This window comes from Oryctolagus cuniculus, chromosome 6 (assembly GCF_051225735.1).
Source record: "Oryctolagus cuniculus isolate XC-2025 breed Fujian yellow rabbit chromosome 6, ASM5122573v1, whole genome shotgun sequence".
Classification (NCBI taxonomy): Eukaryota; Metazoa; Chordata; class Mammalia; order Lagomorpha; family Leporidae; genus Oryctolagus; species Oryctolagus cuniculus.
The window spans coordinates 134,243,800-134,262,713 of record NC_142872.1 but is presented as its reverse complement, the minus strand read 5'-3'; the positions used below and the strand labels follow the sequence as shown (position 1 = coordinate 134,262,713).

General features: G+C 35.6%; 1 protein-coding gene and 2 pseudogenes across 1 annotated transcript in view; all 3 read right to left on the bottom strand.

The window, feature by feature from the left end:
* EMC2 (ER membrane protein complex subunit 2) overlaps positions 1-18,914 on the bottom strand; it is a 59,954-nt gene that overhangs the window by 24,792 nt on the left and 16,248 nt on the right. The window contains exons 2-5 of the mRNA XM_002710733.6: positions 15,233-15,346; positions 14,645-14,709; positions 12,693-12,778; positions 9,701-9,758 (exon numbers count right to left, since the gene is read on the bottom strand). Of these exons, the coding sequence (XP_002710779.1) occupies positions 9,701-9,758; positions 12,693-12,778; positions 14,645-14,709; positions 15,233-15,346 (323 nt within the window). The remainder of the gene's footprint in view (positions 1-9,700; positions 9,759-12,692; positions 12,779-14,644; positions 14,710-15,232; positions 15,347-18,914) is intronic.
* LOC138850030 (PHD finger protein 20-like protein 1 pseudogene) lies at positions 5,084-6,485 on the bottom strand (annotated as a pseudogene).
* On the bottom strand, positions 6,597-7,710 carry LOC138850029 (PHD finger protein 20-like protein 1 pseudogene; annotated as a pseudogene).

Sequence of the window (18,914 nt, the reverse complement as noted above, 5' to 3'; positions counted from 1 at the left end):
TTAAGTCAACAACAGGAGTCACTGCGCACTTACTCCTCATGTGGGATCTCTGTCCTTAATGTGTTGTCCAATGTGAAGTAATGCTATAACTAGTACTCAAACAGTATTTTACACTTTATGTTCTGTGTGGTGCAAACTGATGAAATCTTTACTCAATATATACTAAATCAATCTTCTGTATATAAAGATAATTGAAAATGAATCTTGATGTGAATGGAATGGGAGAGGGAGCAGGAGATGGGAGGTGTGTGGGTGGGAGGGAAGTTATGGGGGGAAAAAACCATTGTAATCCATAAACTGTACTTTGGAAAATTATATTTACTAAATCAAAGTGTTTATAAAAAGAAAAAAAAATAAAATGCAAAAAAAAATCAATGAACAGACAATAAATAATGTATTTTCTGGAAGGCATTTATTCACCAAGTATTCATTTTGATCCACCATATACTAGGCACTGTTCCATGGTAGGGACATAATTTTTCTCTTCAAGAAGAGTTCAGGGTACTGGCGCTGTGGTACAATGGGTTAAAGCCCTGGCCTGCAGCACTGGGATCCCATATGGGCACAGGGCCAAGTCCCAGCTACTCCACTTCCAATCCATCTCCTTGCTAATGTGCCTGGAAAAGCAGCAGAAGATGGCCCAAGTTCTTGGGCCTCTGTACCCACGTGGGAGATTCGGACGGGCCCAGTTCCAGTCATTGTGGCCATTTGGGGAGTGAACCAGTAGATGGAAGACCTCTCTCTTTCTCTGTATCTACCTCTCTCTGTAACTCTTTCAAATAAATAAATCTTTAACAAAAAAAAAAAAAAAAAAGAAAGAAAAAACTATTCAAAGACTAAAATCTAAAATGTCTAACTTTATTTTAAAAGCAAGAGAAAACAAAATTCATTGATGGTACAGTAAGGAATAAAATCTCATCAAGAGCCTAATCCAATTTTTTTTCATAGTGCAGTGACTAAATTTTTCACACTTGAACTCCACTTTTTTTTTTTTTTAAATATTTATTTATCTATTTCAGGCAAAGTTACAGAGAGAGTGAGAGAGATTGATCTTCCATCCACTGGTTCACTCTCCAAATGGCCACAATGGCTGGGGCTGGGCCAGTCAAAGGCCAGGAGCCAGGAGCTTCTTCCAGGTCTCCCACATGGGTACAGCAGCCCAAGGACTTGGGCCATCCTCCACTGCCTTCTAAGGTACATTAGCAGGGAGCTGGATTGAAGTGGAGCAGCCGGGACTTGAACCAGTTCCAATATGGGATGCCAGCACCACAGGCAGTGGCTCTGCCTAAGCCACAGTGCCAGCCCAAGCACTACCTCTTCTAAAAGGTATTTTCACACCTTAATTTTTATTGCAAAATATACTTTCATTCATTTACATATCTCCTTCAGTTCCACTTATTCTAGTTTTAGATAACCATGATCTCTGGCATAAAACAGAACAGGCTCTAAAACACTTTTCTTATCTCCTTCAAATCATATCCCATACTGCTGAAATGTTATCTCTAAAAATATCTGATGCTATTTCCCTAATCAAAACTTGACTTCTTCTCCATTCTCTTAAAATCCAGAATTTTGAAGAGTAACAAATCAGCCTGTTCACAAATGTTGACCTTACTGCACCTCCAGCTACTGTGTAGAATGAACCAACTCATGAATACGAAATATTGTTTTCCTCAGATGTAAATCAGTGGGAAAAGGAAGGTTAACTAATTCATTAAAACTCTCCAACCAGAGGAGAAATGAAACTTCATTTGAAAAAGATGTAAAAGGAGGCAGTTCATAAAAACAAATGACTTATTAGGCATACTAAAAGATGTCTAACATCTCACAATGCAAATTATAACAAGCTAGTATTTTTAATCTATAAGACTGGCAAGGATGAAAACTAAAAACTGATAATAAATCCTGTGGGAAGGAAAGAGGCATTCACACACTACAGAAAATAGGTATAGTTGACTAAGAAGCCTTTTTGGAGAAAAGTATAATAACATCTCTCAACATTTAAAATGCACTGACCTGCTGACCCAGATATTTTCCTTCCAACAATTTATCCTACAAATCATAGCCACTGCAACACTGTTTCTGAGAATGTATTAAAATCAACTAAGAGTTCACCAAAGGGGACTTAAATTGTGTTTCATCAAGATAGGGACCATTTTGCAATATATCCATGCTGCAATGTTATGTATCTACTCAATAGGATGATATAAAGAATGTGCTGACATGGCATAATTTTCAAAACTTTTGTTATAGATTATAGGCCACCATTTACACTTCCAATCATTCTCCCAGTCAAAAGGATTACACACACACACACACACACACACACACACACTGAGAGAGAGAGAGAGAGAGAGAGAAAGTAAGTAACTATTTGCCTAAGGGAAGAAGAACCTAAACTAAGAAATAGAAAATAGAAAGACAAAATTTTCACAGGATACTGCTTTCTATTATCTGGAACTTTAACATGAGTATGTATTACTTTTGAAAATAATATGTACCAATTAAAAATAAAATAGAAAGTATCCCATTCCATCACCTTTCTAAAAGAAAAATTTGGAAATGGTTATTCTTTCTTGCCCAAAGCAAACCTTATACCCTAACAATGCAAAGGTTACTTACGCTATTCACATGGAATATGTTTCACAGCTCACTGTTTTGACTAAGCCACATGGATTCTTAAGGGTGTCCTAGGCTCAAAACGCATGCAGCAAGTCACCCAAGAAATAGAATTTAATAAATCTGTTTTGAAGTCTACAATGGTTATCACAGCATGCTACCCTCTGAAAAATAAAGGTAGGATAGTGTGTAATTCATACTTTGGTTCTCAAGACCACATAGGCTGCCAGCACTCAATCACTATTTTCTGAAAGAATAATGAATTCATGTGAATGGCAATGAGAGCCCTTTAAAGCTTAAAAAAATTTCATTTCTTTTTCCCCCCATTTTTACTTTAATATGCAAATTTAACCAACTACCCCACAATATCACCTCTGCTAAAGCTTTTCATTTAACAGCAAGATCTTTGAAAAAATTACTGCATTACAAGTAAATATACAGGATCATATTATGTCTGTTGATCTCTGGCACATTTGTCAAGTTGCAGAATCTCAAAAGGCAACAAAATTTTGTTTTGCATATCCTTTTAATCTTTACATTAAAATATAAGGCCACTTTTTGTGGCAAGTTGAAATTTTAGGATATGTGGAATTGTTTTATTAGAGTTTTGCATATAGTACCCTACAGATAGAACAGTGTGTTTGCAAATTTAAATATCTGAACATACAGTGGCATGTATTCTTATCAAAGATAAGATCAAGTTTATTATCAGTTCAGAAATCCATTTATACATATAGCTAGAACTGAAAAACAGAATGAGGCATAAACTATTCAAGCGTTAAAAGTCATCAAATAGCCTCTTCAACAGCCCTTTTTCCCCTTAAAAAATTTCAAAACTTGTACATTTTTAATTTTTAAAAACAGTCTGTTAAAAGGTAACATTTCATGTTAAACATCAATTTACATAGTCTATAGTAATAAAACTAGATATGTGTGATATAAATATGTATATGTACATATGTACATTGGCTGTCTGTTTAAAACAAGCATACAAACACATATCTGTGTATGGAGCACTGGGGCACAATTCCCATAAGGACTGGCAGACAGTAGGATGCAGGTTCAAAAGCCAACAAGAGTTAACGCAGCAACTTAGTTGACTGTGGTTTCAGAAATCTGTCCATTTATAAACAAAGCTACAAGTTTTGACTGTACATGTATTTAAAAATAAAATTCATCTTCAGAAATGAAGCTTTTCTACTATTCCACTAATAGCAGTTGAAAAATCCACAGCCACAAGTTATTGTGATATGTTTTCACTCTTCATCCCAGCTGAAGTTTATTTACAAGTTTTTTAAAGAAGGTAAACACCAAGCATATTCAAGATTAAACTGTATGTTGAATAATGAACAGTGCCATTCAACTATTTATACAGCACATGTGATGTACTGGTTTTAGATGGACTGATGATGTTACATAAAATTTAGGGTGAGAGACCTCCCCCAATATTTAAAATTCTCCTCCCAGCAGGATCATCAACATTTGGTCCATCAGACCCTTCTGCAATTCTAAGGAGCTTAGTGCCTACAATAAATTCCAATTATTTGGTGTTTTTCAAATAGATTCATAAGGAATTATGAATTCCACAATTATTTTCCCCAGAAGTGAGGTATCTACTGTCAGCTTTCTGATAAAAGACATTCATCAACCAAGAAATAGCCCATAATCCTCTAAAAGCTTAAACAATCTAAACTTCTATGCAGCTAGATCCAACTACTGAGAAGACAATTCTTAGAGCAACCTTGCAGAACTCTAGAATTTCGATTTCCTTTACAATTTTATTTTTAGCTAAATGCTGGCTTCTAAAAGTGATTCCTCCTACTAAAATCCATATAAATACATCATGCCTTTTTCTATGGGTACCTCAAGCTTCACATAAGCAACTATTTAAAATTCCTGCCAATTCAATTCCTTTAACATAAATGATACTCTACTTTACAGACCTTTGGCATACAACACATTCTCATTTACAGCTTGCTTATGATGTTTCAATATAAGCTTCCGATAGAGTTGTTCTTCACTTTGCTTTCCAAGGTGCCATCCCACAGATGTCACAAAGCAGTAAATGTCCAAATGCTGCTTAAGTATTTTAACAATCCACCTAGCAGTCAGGTGGATAATAAAAGTGATTCATCAAAAGAGACAAACATTACATTAAGTTTTCAGAGGATCTGGTGGCTCCAATTCACCTGTGAAAGCAATTCAGCTTTCCAGAACATCAACCTCTTCTATCAGATCCATCCTGCTGGTGATTTGATTTTGCATGTTTTCTTTCCTTTTTTTTTTTTTTTTTAGATTTATTTATTTATCTGAGGCAGAGCTACGGAAAGAGAGATGGAGAGAGAGGGAGAGAGGTCCTCTATCTGCTGGTTCACTCCCCAAATGACCACAATGGCTGGAGCTGGGCCAATCTGAAACCCAGGAGCCAGGAGATTCTTCCAGGTCTCCCACGTGGGTACAGGGGCACAAGCACCTGGGCCATCTTCCACTGCTTTCCAGGCCATTAGCAGAAAGCTGGATGGGAAGTGGTCTGACTTGACCCAGTGGCCATATGGGATGCTGGTGCCATGGGCAGAGGCTTAACTCACCTACTACACCACAGCATCAGCCCAATTCTGCACATTTTCTATGTCTATCAACAGATCGAGCTGCCATTGAAGATGCGAGTCTAGTGTATCTTCAGAGTCCTTTTTATCATTATAAACAAAAACTATATTCCCTTCAGCAGGATTCTTTTCAGGTATTCTATGCTCTTTTGCTGAGAATATTAAATGGTTTTTATCTCCCATGTGGAATTCTTGTTCTTCAAAACTACTAACATCATAATCATCTAAGCTCCCAGGGACTTCAAGAGATTCTTAGTCCTGACCAAACTTTGTGTATTTGATAGCTGTGCTCATTTCTGATATAAGTTCCTTCAATTCTTAGGGGCAAATGAGGTGGTTCTTCATGATTCTGTACATATTTCTTTACTTCTAGAGTAACTGTGTCTCACACTGCTTCTTTTTTCTCTGTTCCCACTATTATTTCATCTCGGTCTTTATGCCTGCCAGAACATGCCCAGCAATGAATATCAGGATGTTTATTCTTCAGTATTTCAATATCAGATGTAACCAGTGTAGTACTTCTGTAACACCATAGATATCAGCAAGCAGATGTCCAGAAAATATCTTTTTGACACTGAGATGAGAAATTTTCTTTTAAAACTGATAGCCCACGGAGCCAGCGCTGTGGCGTATCAGGTAAAGCCACTGCCTGTAGTGCCAGCATCCCATATGGGCACTGGTTCAAGTCCAGGCTGCTCCAGTTCCGATCCAGCTCTCTGCTATGGCCTGGTAAAGTTAGCAGAAGATGGCCCAAGTCCTTTGGCCCCTGCATCCTCATGGGAGACTCAGAAGAAGCTCCTCGCTCCTGGCTTCAGATCGGCAGAACTCGGGCCATTGCAGCCAACTGGGGAGTAAATCAGTGGATGGAAGACCTCGCTCTCTCTGCCTCTCCTTCTTTCTCTGTGTAACTCCTTCGAATAAATAAATAAATCTTTAAAGAAAAAAAGATATCCCACACATTCTCCCATAATTTATCCAATCCTTATCATAATGTTTTATGCTCCACCTCTAACGAGGAAGGTCTCTGCAGACATAGCAGATGTACTGCTCTGGAATGTTCTTCTCCAGCAGCCCCATTCACACACTGTGCTACCAAAACAGACACTCTTCACATTGAATCATGAAGCCATTCTCTTCATCCATTTCCCAAATACATCACACAATTTCATTGAGAGCATCGTCTTCCTCCTGAAATTCCTCAAAACTAGTTGAATCAAAGTCCTGATTATACTCATCTCCACTCAGAAGCAAGCTCTCCATTTAGGAATCATCTAGGAATTCCACATCTGTTAAGTTTTCACCACTAAGATCAACGGACAGAATTGCCCTTGGGTACTAACAGGTTGTAGTTTTCTCCATAAACGTGCTTTGCGGAGCCAGAGAACTCCCAGAAGATCGAGTTAGTGAAGAGCACCTTTCCAAAAATTTTAGGGAATTGGCTTCATAGTCTGAATAGCCATGCTGCTTAGATGGTAAGAAGAATGATAAGAAGAATCTGGGACTAGGGGTTTGTAACTTTGGAACCGCAACTTAGATCAAGAGGAAGATAGGGTCCTAATATTTCCAGCGGCAAATTTGAAACATCAGGCACCTCTGCTACTGAAGACTATTGCTGATTCTGATACCTTAGAGAATAATTTCCCATCAGTGGCTGGAAAGGGAGAAGAAAACTTTTTTACAGAATCACCATGCATGTGTAATGTGGCTAAACACTTAGATCTTCTCCACTCACTATGCTTGAAAGGTCTAGGGGCTATGGAGGACTAGTTTTATCATTGCAGAAAGCTGAGATAGAAGTGTCAAATCCTTGACTTGTATTAATTCTGGAGACAACAGTGACTTATGGGTTTTTATATACCCAGAAGAATCACAATTTATGTTTGCATTTCTTGTTGTGTGCCCCCCCTGAAAACAAAGTGAGGATAAAGCTGCACGTTTCTGAGTGTTGACAGAACTGCTAATGTCTGACTTTGAGATTTAGGTGAACAACTTCACCTCATTTCTATACTGGCTATGTAGAAACAGAGACACAAGACAAATAAAAGGGTCAGATGATCATTTTTAGACAAAATATAAACATCATAAAATTATGAATTACAACCGTGGCTACGGATGAAATTGGACTTTCTCACCTTTGAGATAATAAAGATGTTTTAGAAAAATATAGTGATGTCTTCACGAAAACTTAACTGTTTAACCCAAGTGAGTGTTCTATTAGACTTTATTAGTTCTAAGCTTTTTATGGCTTTGCTTTTTCCCTCAATGTCTTGCCCAGTGCTTTCTAAAGATACAGAAATAGAATCAGTATCTTTACTCTTGGTAATATTAACACTGTGGTGAGTCATGAGAAATAATCAAAAATGTTTATAGAAAGAAAGGATGGATTAAGGAAAAATTAAGTAACATTTGACAAAAGAATAATACAGTTAGCAAAGCTAAATTTAGTAATCTTTTCTAAAAAGTTTACCTGATCAGTGAAGGTCATAGTTACTATTTCTACACACATATGATCATATTACACAAAGTTCATAGCAAACGGAATTGAAAGAAAAACTTATTTTAGTGCAAAATGTTGAAGCTGATATAGTTTTTCTATAGTAAGACTTTGCCAAAAATTTTTGAAGACTCATCATATGCGTTGACTTTCAAAAATTTTCTATCAAGTAAACTAATCTTTAATTCTACTTTTTAATAAACTTTTCAAAGTATCCCCATAATCTATGACAAGAATCATATAAATTCTCTTTGGTTTCTAAAGTCACAAAAAGTCATAACATAGGTTTTATAAAGTCATAAAATAGTACTATAAAGAAAGAATATTTAATCATGTATTATCTTATATCCTGGAAATAGAATAAACTTATTAAAAACATCCCTTATGATGAAACAGAAGTAAAATGCAAAAAAATTAAATTATTAGCTATTAATTTATTAATAGCTCTATAACTCAAAAACTCTTTATAAACCTGACTTCATTTTTTTCAACACATGACTGCCTAAGCAGAAAATGAGTATTTTGGAAACTGTGCTGAAATCTAACATTTAAAGTAAGTGAATGAGAAAATCTTTACCAAAAGAAAATGGTACTCTTTATAAGGCTTCTTTTTCACTAACATGGATGGTAAACTCAGAACAGTTAATATAATTAGTCAAGAACATTCAAATTTTATTTTCTTTATATTATTAACATCCAATATTAGATAAACTGAGAGACACTGATTTTTTGAAACAGGTAGGCTTTCAGCTCTCAAAACTTCCCCCTGAACTGTCTGTATTCTGAGAACTCTCATGAAACAATCAAACTTTCTCATGCAAGTATCTACATAAACACATACAAGAAGAACCCAAAAGTTTCCAGAGAAAATTTCCATAGGGTGGGATAATAATAAACATGGAAATCTATTACTTACAGAACATATCTACTACTATAAATACACAAAAATTACTATGGAATATCAAAAGAAATAAGCATAGATAGGGACTTATGATCAAAACCTGGAATAAATTTGCTCTACAATTACACATTTGAAAATTAAGTAATTCTCTATGCTAATATAATTACTTAAAATGAATGAAGTTATCACTGTTTTAAATATCACAGTTTGGCACATTAAAATTCAAGTCATACTCATACATTATATGACTATTTTTAAAGAAATAGTTGTCAAATGAGGGAAATTTTTCATGTGTCAGTATTATGTGTTAATATAAAATTTTCACAATTACAAAAGAAGAAAAACTCAACTTTTTCTTTAAAAATTCTGAAAGGTTTTCTTTCAGGGGCATATGTCTGCATGGCAATAGTGATATAATCCTTTAAAATGACTAAAATATCATCTAAAATATCTCTAACTTTGCGTTGAGTAAAAAATTAAATCTGAGGAAGCTTTTATGCCAATTTTTAACACTAAAATGTTCTCAATTGAAAAAAAAGCCATAAACCTCAGCAGGGCATTTTTCTTTAAGTAAAAATTATTATATAGACATATTTAGAATACATTAGTGTGAAATCAGGGTAAAGCTGCCATCTTCAGAAAACCACGGATACACAAATATAAACTTATGTTTTCTTATTCATGTTTGAGGTTAGAAAAAAGCAAAGGCAAAATATCTTCATTAATTCCACATATTAATTAAAATATTTCCTTCATTTTTCATTAACTAAAATATAGCTACACAAAATAGACAAGTTAGCTTTCATAAGCTTCAAAATATTACAAAAACACAGGTTTTCTAGGCTTTTATATTAGTATGCAGTCTATCTACTCTTTCCAAATTTTAACTAGATTCTTTTCTAACAAGGTAGCTTCTACAAGTCAAATTTTATTGGAGTTTTAAATCTATTTAAAATAAAATGTGGTCTATCAAGAACTATTTAAAATAAAACCTGGGTTCATATGTATCTTTCTTCAATGAATTAATTTCACTTCTTAAATTTAACTTTAGATTATATTAAAGAGAAGCTGTAAACTTACAGTGTTAGTTGGATCTTCCTGTAAAATTCGATCATATAGCTGTATAGCATCATCATATCTATTTAAAAAGAGAAGGAAACATCAAGAAACATGAATTTAAAATATGATAAATGAAAGTTAAACAGACAGGGCTGTGAAATTTACAGCAGCTTTACTTAAAATACTTCAAACCTGGGCCGGTGCTGTGGCACAGCGGGTTAACACCCTGGCCTGAAGCGCCAGCATCCCATATGGGCACCAGTTCGAGTCCCGGCTGCTCCACTTCCCATCCGGCTCTCTGTCGTGGCCTGGGATAGCAGTGGAGGATGGCCCAAGTCCTTGGGCCCCTGCATCTGTGTGGGAGACCCGGAAGAATCTCCTGGCTTCAGATTGTCACGGTTCCAGCTGTAGCGGCCAGTTGGGGAGTGAACCATCAGATGCAAGACCTCTCTCTCTCTCCCTGCCTCTCCTCTCTCTGTGTAACTCTGACTTTGAAGTAAAATAAATAAATGTTTAAAAAAAAATTACCTCAAACCTAGAAACAACTCAAATATCCTTCAACAACTGGAGTAAAACAGACCATAATATATGTACACAATAACTACTAAGCAATAAAAAGCCAACAAATAATCACACATATAACCATAGAAATAAAACTCAAACCCAGATATCAGATCCACTGGGTGTCTGGCATTGACTGTAAAAGCAAAGAGAACTTTTTGTGTGACACAAATTTTCTATATCTTAAATGGGATGGCTATAACATGGGCATAAAATACTTACTAAAATTCAGTTAACTGTATTCTTCAATTGAGTGCTTTTTCATATATTACATCTCAGTAAATTTAAAAAACCCACTAATGGGAATAAACAAATATATTACAAATGAAATTAAGAACTAGAATTTGTGCTAAGCAATACTTAAAATAATATTTTTTCACTTATGAAAAAAAGATAATATAAGTAAATAGCTATATTCACTGTTTTAAGGATGAGGACACATCAGGAATTCTTTTGGGTGGACAATTAACTTGTGTGTTCTGACGGGTACTCTAGCATTGTGTATCAATAGCCTTCAATGTAAGCATATCTTTCAATCCAGTAAATTTTCTCCAGGATCTTGTTCTAATGCAATCTTCTTAGATAAGCAGAGATTTCATTGCAAGGATATTCAATGAAATAAAAAAATTGGGCAATAGGCAAGATAAAAAAGAAGAAAAATAGTCAAGGAACAAGCTAGGCTAGAGGACATATTTTTATTTTTGCTGTTGCAACTCAACACTGCAAAGAGTATCTTTATGCACATATTTCTTTTAGTTTCTGTTTATCAGAAAAGCCTTAATATCAATTAACTATGTCAAACCTTAGAATGTATTCCAGACTTCTTTTATATAAATTGTGTAAGATGACATTCTCATATCTGGTATGAGTGATCTTTCCATCCCATCAATACAAACTAAGTCTCTGACAGGTGGACTTGATTCTCTATTTGCTCCACATGGACAATCTATCTCCTCAGAATATATATTCAACTTCTTTTTTCCAGCAAGATATCCCCTAAGAATACATCAAGCTCAACGTATCTTTCCACCCAAACCTATTCCTCCTCATTCTTTATTTGTTTGTCTGGTTGATGACACCTAAGTAGTCAAGATGAGGAAAACAAATCATTACAGATCTTTCGCCCATATCACTAAAATGCAATCAGTAAATAATTTTCTACTCATACCTCATACCTCATACCTTAATTTCTCTCATCTGTCCTAATTTCTGTCATAATTTCAGATATCTTTATCTATGATGCTGGCATTGTGGCACAGAGGGTTAAGCAGCAGCTTGTGACACTGGAATGCCATACAAGAGTGCTGGTTCAAGTCTCAGCTACTCTGCTTTCAATCAAGATCCCTGCTAATACACCTGGGAAAGCAGCAGAAGATGGCCTATGTGCTTGGGACTCTGCTTTCAATGTGGGAGACACAGAAGGAGTTTTGGGCTCCAGAGTTCTGGCTTCAGAACTAGCCTAGTCCTGGCTGTTACAGGCATTTGGGGAATGAACCAGCAAATGGAAGATTTCTCTCTGTCTCTCTCTCTCTGTCTGCCCTCCAAATAAATAAGTCCTAAAAAAAATAGCATTCTCTCTCTCTCATGGACTAGTACAACAGTTCTCAAAGATATTCCTTTTAAGATTACTGACTCACATTGATCTTACAAACCAATTCAATTGTTACTCACCCTTACATTGCTATGATTTCCTCATACCTTCAGCTGAAACTCCTTGGCAGAGCATACAAAACCCTACACAATATAGTACCTGTGTGTATCTCCAGTTTCAGCCCAAGAGAAGAACTCTATAATACCTTGCTTCCTACTTAAACTCTTGAATCTGTTCCCTGCAGATGGCTGCAGAAGTTAATATGGAAGAATTAGAGATGGGCCAAGTTGGTCTCCATGCAATGCTTGAAATAGAACAGATCAGATCATCTTCTCTCTCTTGCCTTTCTGGGTTAAGAGTAAATGTGAAAAACAGGTTTCACTTTCAAAAATGTTGAAAATGAAAATCCCTGAGCTAGATGATCAATATGCCTCCCACTTGCTTTGTTTTGAGTGTATGTTTATATATAAATATGTGTGTACAAACCATCCTGAGAAGTTGAAAATACCATTATTTTTGAAGAGTAAATTTAAAAACAAAAACAAAGTTAAATAAGTTGTCAATTCAAGATTTAATATATGCAAGAATCATGATTTGAAGTCAGTTTAGTCCAAAGCATGATCCTATTTCACTAGGTCACAGACAGCTAATGTATCCTACTCTTATATATTGAATTCTGTTTACTGAGAATAGCTGGCGAGATTGATCATGAGCATCACTATGTCACTGCGACATATTTCAGAGTCAACAGCTAAGGACCTTGTGCAATTAATTAATAATATGCCAGTGGTGTAGAAGGACTTAAACACAGGCTCGTGTTTGCCATTTTTAAATGGAATCACATTATTCAGATTTGGTTACCTTTCCATGGCTTCAAATCTCATGCCTGTTAATCGCTTGACTCTGTGACTGCCAGGAAACTGTCTTCTTAACTCCTGAAGACAAAACTGAAAAAAATAATTCATTAAAAAAAAGAAAAATGAAGAGTAGTAATTACATTTTATGTATACTAAATGGACTATGAGGAGTAACCTATATAGTCTTCAATGTATCATCTTGAATAATTTCATTAGCGTCACCTAATATCATGAAGTAAAATTAATGAGTAATGAATAATGAGGTGAAAGAAAACTATGAAATTAATGATGGCAACAATCAGTTCTTAAAAACTGATCATGCAATCAACTGAGAAAACAAGCAGATTAGGACATCAATTAATAACTCTTTAAAAACTACTATCACATTACTCCTTCTTAAAAACTGTTTCCATAATGTACTTAAATGCCAACAGCTTCCTAGTCTTTTCTTCCTAATTATAACATAAATATTCTCTTGGTAAGAGTTAAGTAAATAATTTTAACATTTTATTTAATTTTGCTCTGTTAAAATCATATTAATCAATCATCCTTCAAATTCACATATATCATTTTGGGTTCAGAAAAAAGAGACACCAAATCTAAGAGTACCAATTTTCTTTGGACAGGTATCCACAATTCATTCAACAACTAAATAAATAATCAAGTATTTACTGAGTAGCTCTGTTCTCAGCAACATTTAAGGGACTATAAGGGTCTTACAATTCTAAGAAAAATCAAAAATTACATAAATGGTCCATTAAAGTGCCCTAAAGTATGAGGAACTAGTTAATAGCCTTTAACTAGTGAGGAAACTTAACCATTAGCAAAATGTTTTAATGGGTTCTGGAAATATAGCATCAAGGTCTATGTCTAAAAATTTAAATCTAATGAAATGTTTTAATGTGATTCGGAAATACAAAGTCTGTGGTTGTGTATGACAAATAAAAACTTTTGATAATTTAAAATACATGTTGATAATATTGCACACCAGTATTTACACTATATACTATGAAAGTCATTGAACAACCCAAAAGAAAAACTTGTTATAGTGTTTAACCACAATTTATAACAAGTTTTTCTTCATGCTATTGGCCTGGGAAAAGCAGCCGAATATGGCACAAGTTTTGGGTCCCTGCCACCCACATGGGAAACTAAGAAGAAACTCCTGGCTTCTGGCTTCTGGCTTCAGCCTGGTCCTGCCCTGACCATTGCTGCCATCTGGGTACTGAACCAGCACATGAAGATCTCTCGCTCTCTCTAATTCTTTCAAAGAAATAAATCTTAAAAAAAGAAAAAAGATTTAAGATATTGTATCCCAAATTATCTACTTATTCTCAGTCACTAATTAAGCCTATGATTAAAGAATGGATTAGAATTATGGACTTTGAAGCTAGCACTGTGGCATAGTAGGCCAAATCTCCACCTGCAGTGCCAACATCCCATATGGGTGCCAGTTCGTATCCCGGCTGCTCCTCTTCCAGTTCAGCTCTCTGCTATGGCGTGGGAAAGCAGTGAAAGATGGCCCAAGTGCTTGGGTCTGCACCCGTGTTGGGGACCCAGAAGAAGTTCCAAGTTCCTGGCTTTGGATCAGATCAGCTCTGGCCATCGCAGCCATCTGGGGAGTGAACTGGCGGATGGAAGACCTTTCTCTCGGTCTCTCCCTCTGACTGTAACTCCACCACTCAAGCAAATAAATAAAAACAAACAAAAAACAAGTTTTGCAAAAACTGATGAAGCAGGAGAGGGACTGGGGGGAGCAGGGAAGTGAGGGAACTGTCTTCTTAGAACTGTACCTATGGAATGCATAAAATCTTTCAATAAAAATAATTAGCTAAAAAAAAAAAACAGCATTCAAAACCAGTTAGAGAAAGCATTTAGTTCAAGCCATATCCTAAGACTTACCTATTTATATATAATTCATGAAGCTAATTAAATATAAGATAATTAAATACCTACCAATGCCAACTCATCCCGACCATAGTCTAGGGCTGCAATCATCACCTGTTCATATATGATCCAAACTGATACATAAAGAGGGGGAAAAAGTAGAATTTAATATTAGACTCTCCAAGAATTCAGATTAATGAATTTTCTAGCTTCTGATATTTTAAAGAACACCATTTATACTTAAAATTGATTTATGGTATAATTTCAAGAAGAAAGTATTCTTATAAGCTGTCAGTGATGTAAAATATTTTAACATCCTTTATGGTAAAAGTTTCCAATTATTTAATACCTTTATTGTTCTAAAAATGTTTTATGAAATACATGTTAGCCAGACCAGAATGTCTTTATGAAACATAGTCTGGCCAGATGTTTGGCAGCCTTGTGAACTTTAAAACAAGAATGGCTATTTGGCAGCTTTATTACTACCCACAATTTTAAGTCTTTTCAAAATATAGTATCATTAAATTTCCTGAAACAAAAAGTCACAGGTAAAATTGATATGACCAACAGAACAAGCAAAGCTAAAAGGTTAAAAAAATTGCAAGCATGAATCATTAATAAGACATGTGCTGAGCCTGAATGAAATAAAGAACTTACTGTCATCTCCAAGCTTAGAGGCATATTCATTAATTAATTCTTCTCCAACTTCCACAATTTGCTCACTATTTCGTGAGTTTTCTTCTCTCCATTTTCTCATTTTATCTCGCATTTCTGAAAAAGAAAAAAGACTATTATTTACATATAAATGTACACATACTCACACAAAAACATTTATGGCTGATGTCCAAAACAAGACAAGAAAAGTCAACTTTTTAGTTAAAAAAAATAAAGACACACTAATGTAGAAATCTTAAGATTTCTCAGCCTTCAGCACCCAGAGTCAAAAAAATTTCTGTTCATAAACTACCATGGAACCCTCATGAATAGAAGTAGTATCATAAAAAGGCACAAAAGACCTGACATTTTCTCTCTACTCTCTGCCATGTGAGTGGAAGTAGGCTATCATCAGACATTGGATCTGCCAGCATGTGGTCCTCAGATTTCCTAACCTCAATATTTTTTAAGATACCCATTCTGTGATACATTTCTCAGCCCAGGTTGAACAAGACAGATAGTTAATGTAGAATTAACTGTTCAACATACACGTTTTCTTACTCTTTAGACTGAAAATCTTACACATATACTCATTTAAGTATCACCGTCTTTCTATAATAGATACTGAATAGGTTTAAATGGTTGAACTACATAGTTGTTGAACAGACAACTCAAATGAACAACGTATTTGGGAACCTGGAGAATAAATACTAAGAGAAGCACACGAGGTTTTCACTACCTTTTATATGTATTATCTGAGTTCCACAGTTAGAAGTCTATAAAAAAATTCATCATTATATGAAAACAGATTCCAACTAAATTTACAAAAATGGCCCTAGAATTTATAAAAATCATTGCAAAATAGCAAATCATTTATTCTACTGGACTTAGAAATCAGATTGCCTCTCATTTCACATAGGAAATAACCCTGAAATAAGTCTTAAAGATTGAAGAAACAAACAAGAAGTTAAACCAAAGGAACTCATGTCAATTTGTAATTAAATAAACAGCAGAATCAGAAAAGGAAAGACGAATGAATTTCTAAGAAGTCTTTTATTTCTCTCCAAAGAACCTGAAGTTTGTTTTTAAAGATGCAAAAGAACAACTAAAAAATGTTAAGTAAAAGAAAAGCAAAATGATTAGATCTGTATACTAACAAAGTTATTCTGATACAGAAAACAAAAACAATGGATAATCTGGAAAGGAATAAAAAGTAAAAAGAAGCCAGTTGGCAAAAAAGAGAACACAGATTTTGAAGGCTTCTTTTTCTGTTTTGTCTTTTGTTTTGTTTTTTCGTTTTTTTAAGGCTTATTTATTTATTTGAAAGTCAAAATGACAGAGGGAGGGAGAGATAGAAATCTTCCATCCACTGGTTCACTACCCAAATGGCCCCAATGATCCTTGCTACTGATGTTGAAGCCAGGAACCCAAAGCTTCATCCAGGCCTTCCAAATAGGTGGCAGGGGACCAAGAACTGAGGCCATTCTCCGTTGCTTTCCCAGGTGCATTACCAGAGAGCTGGTTCAAAGGAGGGCAGCCAAGACTTGAACAGGTGCTCCGATAAGGGATGCTGGCATTACAGATGGTAGCTTAGCTCACTTGGTTTGAATATAAACTCTTTTACATGGGCTCATACAAATTTCTGAACTTTTGCTAACCTTCCACATCCATGAGTACAGGTAACACATACAGCTAAAGGACAAGCAGTTAGGATTCAATATATATATAAAGATTCAGTGAAATGTCTGGCACATGGTGGGGACTCTCCATGTCAATGGAACAGTCTAGGTGAAATACATGAATCAAGCAATGATCAAAGACACAGAGAATGAAGGAAACTAGGCATAAAAAATTATATATGAATTATTTTATTTTTCTTTTATAAAACAGATGGGAGAGATCCCAGAAGACAGTGGCAGCTACAACAAAACAGTCAAGGGTACAAGACATCCATGACACCACCATCTATGCAGAAGAAAGCTAAAGGAAGCATCAGTGCTATCTGATGGACCCAACAACAGGAGAAACCAGAAAAGCCCATGAGCCAATATGTAAAAAGCATCTGAAACAAGGAAAGGCTCTGGTCTCTCCCCAGGTGGATGTAAGCAGCCAGCAGTAAGGATTAAATAAGCAGAAGCAGTCTAAATTGTCAAAATTAACTGGTCAAGGAGAATGGAATCAAAATTCAGCAGCCCTGGACACATATATGTAAAAAAAATGAAATTAGATTCCTACCTCTCACCATATACAAAAATCAATTCAAAATGGATCAAAGACCTAAGTTTGAGATCTGACACAATGAAATTACTAGAAGAAAATGTAGAGGAAACATTTCAAGACACTGGGGTAGGTGATGACTATTTGGATAAGACTCCCCAAAGCATAACAACAAAAGCAAAACCAGACAAAAGAATTTTTTTTTTTTTTAATTTGACAGATAGAGTTAGACAGCGAGAGAGAGAGAGAGAGACAGACAGACAGAAAGGTCTTCCTTCTGTTGGTTCACCCCCCACATGGCCGCCATGGCCGGAGCTGTGCCAATCCCAAGCCAGAAGCCAGGTGCTTCCTCCTGGTCTCCCATGCAGGTACAGGGCCCAAGCACTTGGGCCATCCTCCACTGCCTTCCTGGGCCACAGCAGAGAGCTGGACTGGAAGAGGAGCAACCAGGACTAGAACCCAGAACCCATAAGGGATACCGGTGTGGCAGGCGGAGGATTACCAAGTGAGCCATGGCACTGGCCCCCAAAAGAGATTTAAAAACTCCTAAGATTCTTCACAACAAAGGAAACAGAATGAAGAGACATCCAACAGAATGGGAGAAAATATTTACTACTTATCTGACAAAGGATTAATACCCAGAATATATCAGTAATTCAAAAAACTCAACAACAAAAACCAAGGCAGTTAAGAAATGGGCAATGGATTTGAATAGACAGTTCTCAAAAAAGGAAATACAAATGGCCAACAAATATATGAAAAAAATGCTCAGTGTCACTAGCCATCAGGGAAATGCAAATCAAAAACCACAATGAGTTATCACTTTACCCCTATCAGAATGGCTATTACTCAAAAGACAACAAAAAATACTGGTGAGGATATGCAGAAAAGAGAACTAAAAAATTTTGGTGGGAATGTGAAAATTAGTGCAGCCACTGTGGAAAATGAGTATGGAGATTTCCTAAAAAGACAATAGAAATAGATTTGCCATCACACTACTGGGTACTTACCCGACAGACAAGAACTCACTGTATCAAAGAGATAGATGTAAACATGGTGTTGTACAGCAGCACTGCTCACAATGATCAAAATATGGAATAAACCAAGGTGTCCATCATCAGATGAATGGATAAAGAAAAATATGGCATACAAATATACAATGGAATATTATTCAGTTATTATAAAGAATGAAATTCTATCATCTGCATCAAAATGATTAGAACTGGAGGACATTCTGTTGCATGAAAAAAGCCAGACACAGACACAAACACTGCATGTTCTCCCTTATATATAGGAGCTAAATAGGAGCTAATTATAAATTGGGGAGGGGGGGGCCCTGCTGGCTAGCTGTATCAGTTTTGTTGCAAATATGGCATTTTTTGTCAAATCTGTTTTAAATATCTGCCAAAAAAATTGACAGAAATTATATACTAGTATAGGTTTGCTGACTTTGTGACTATTTTAGAAT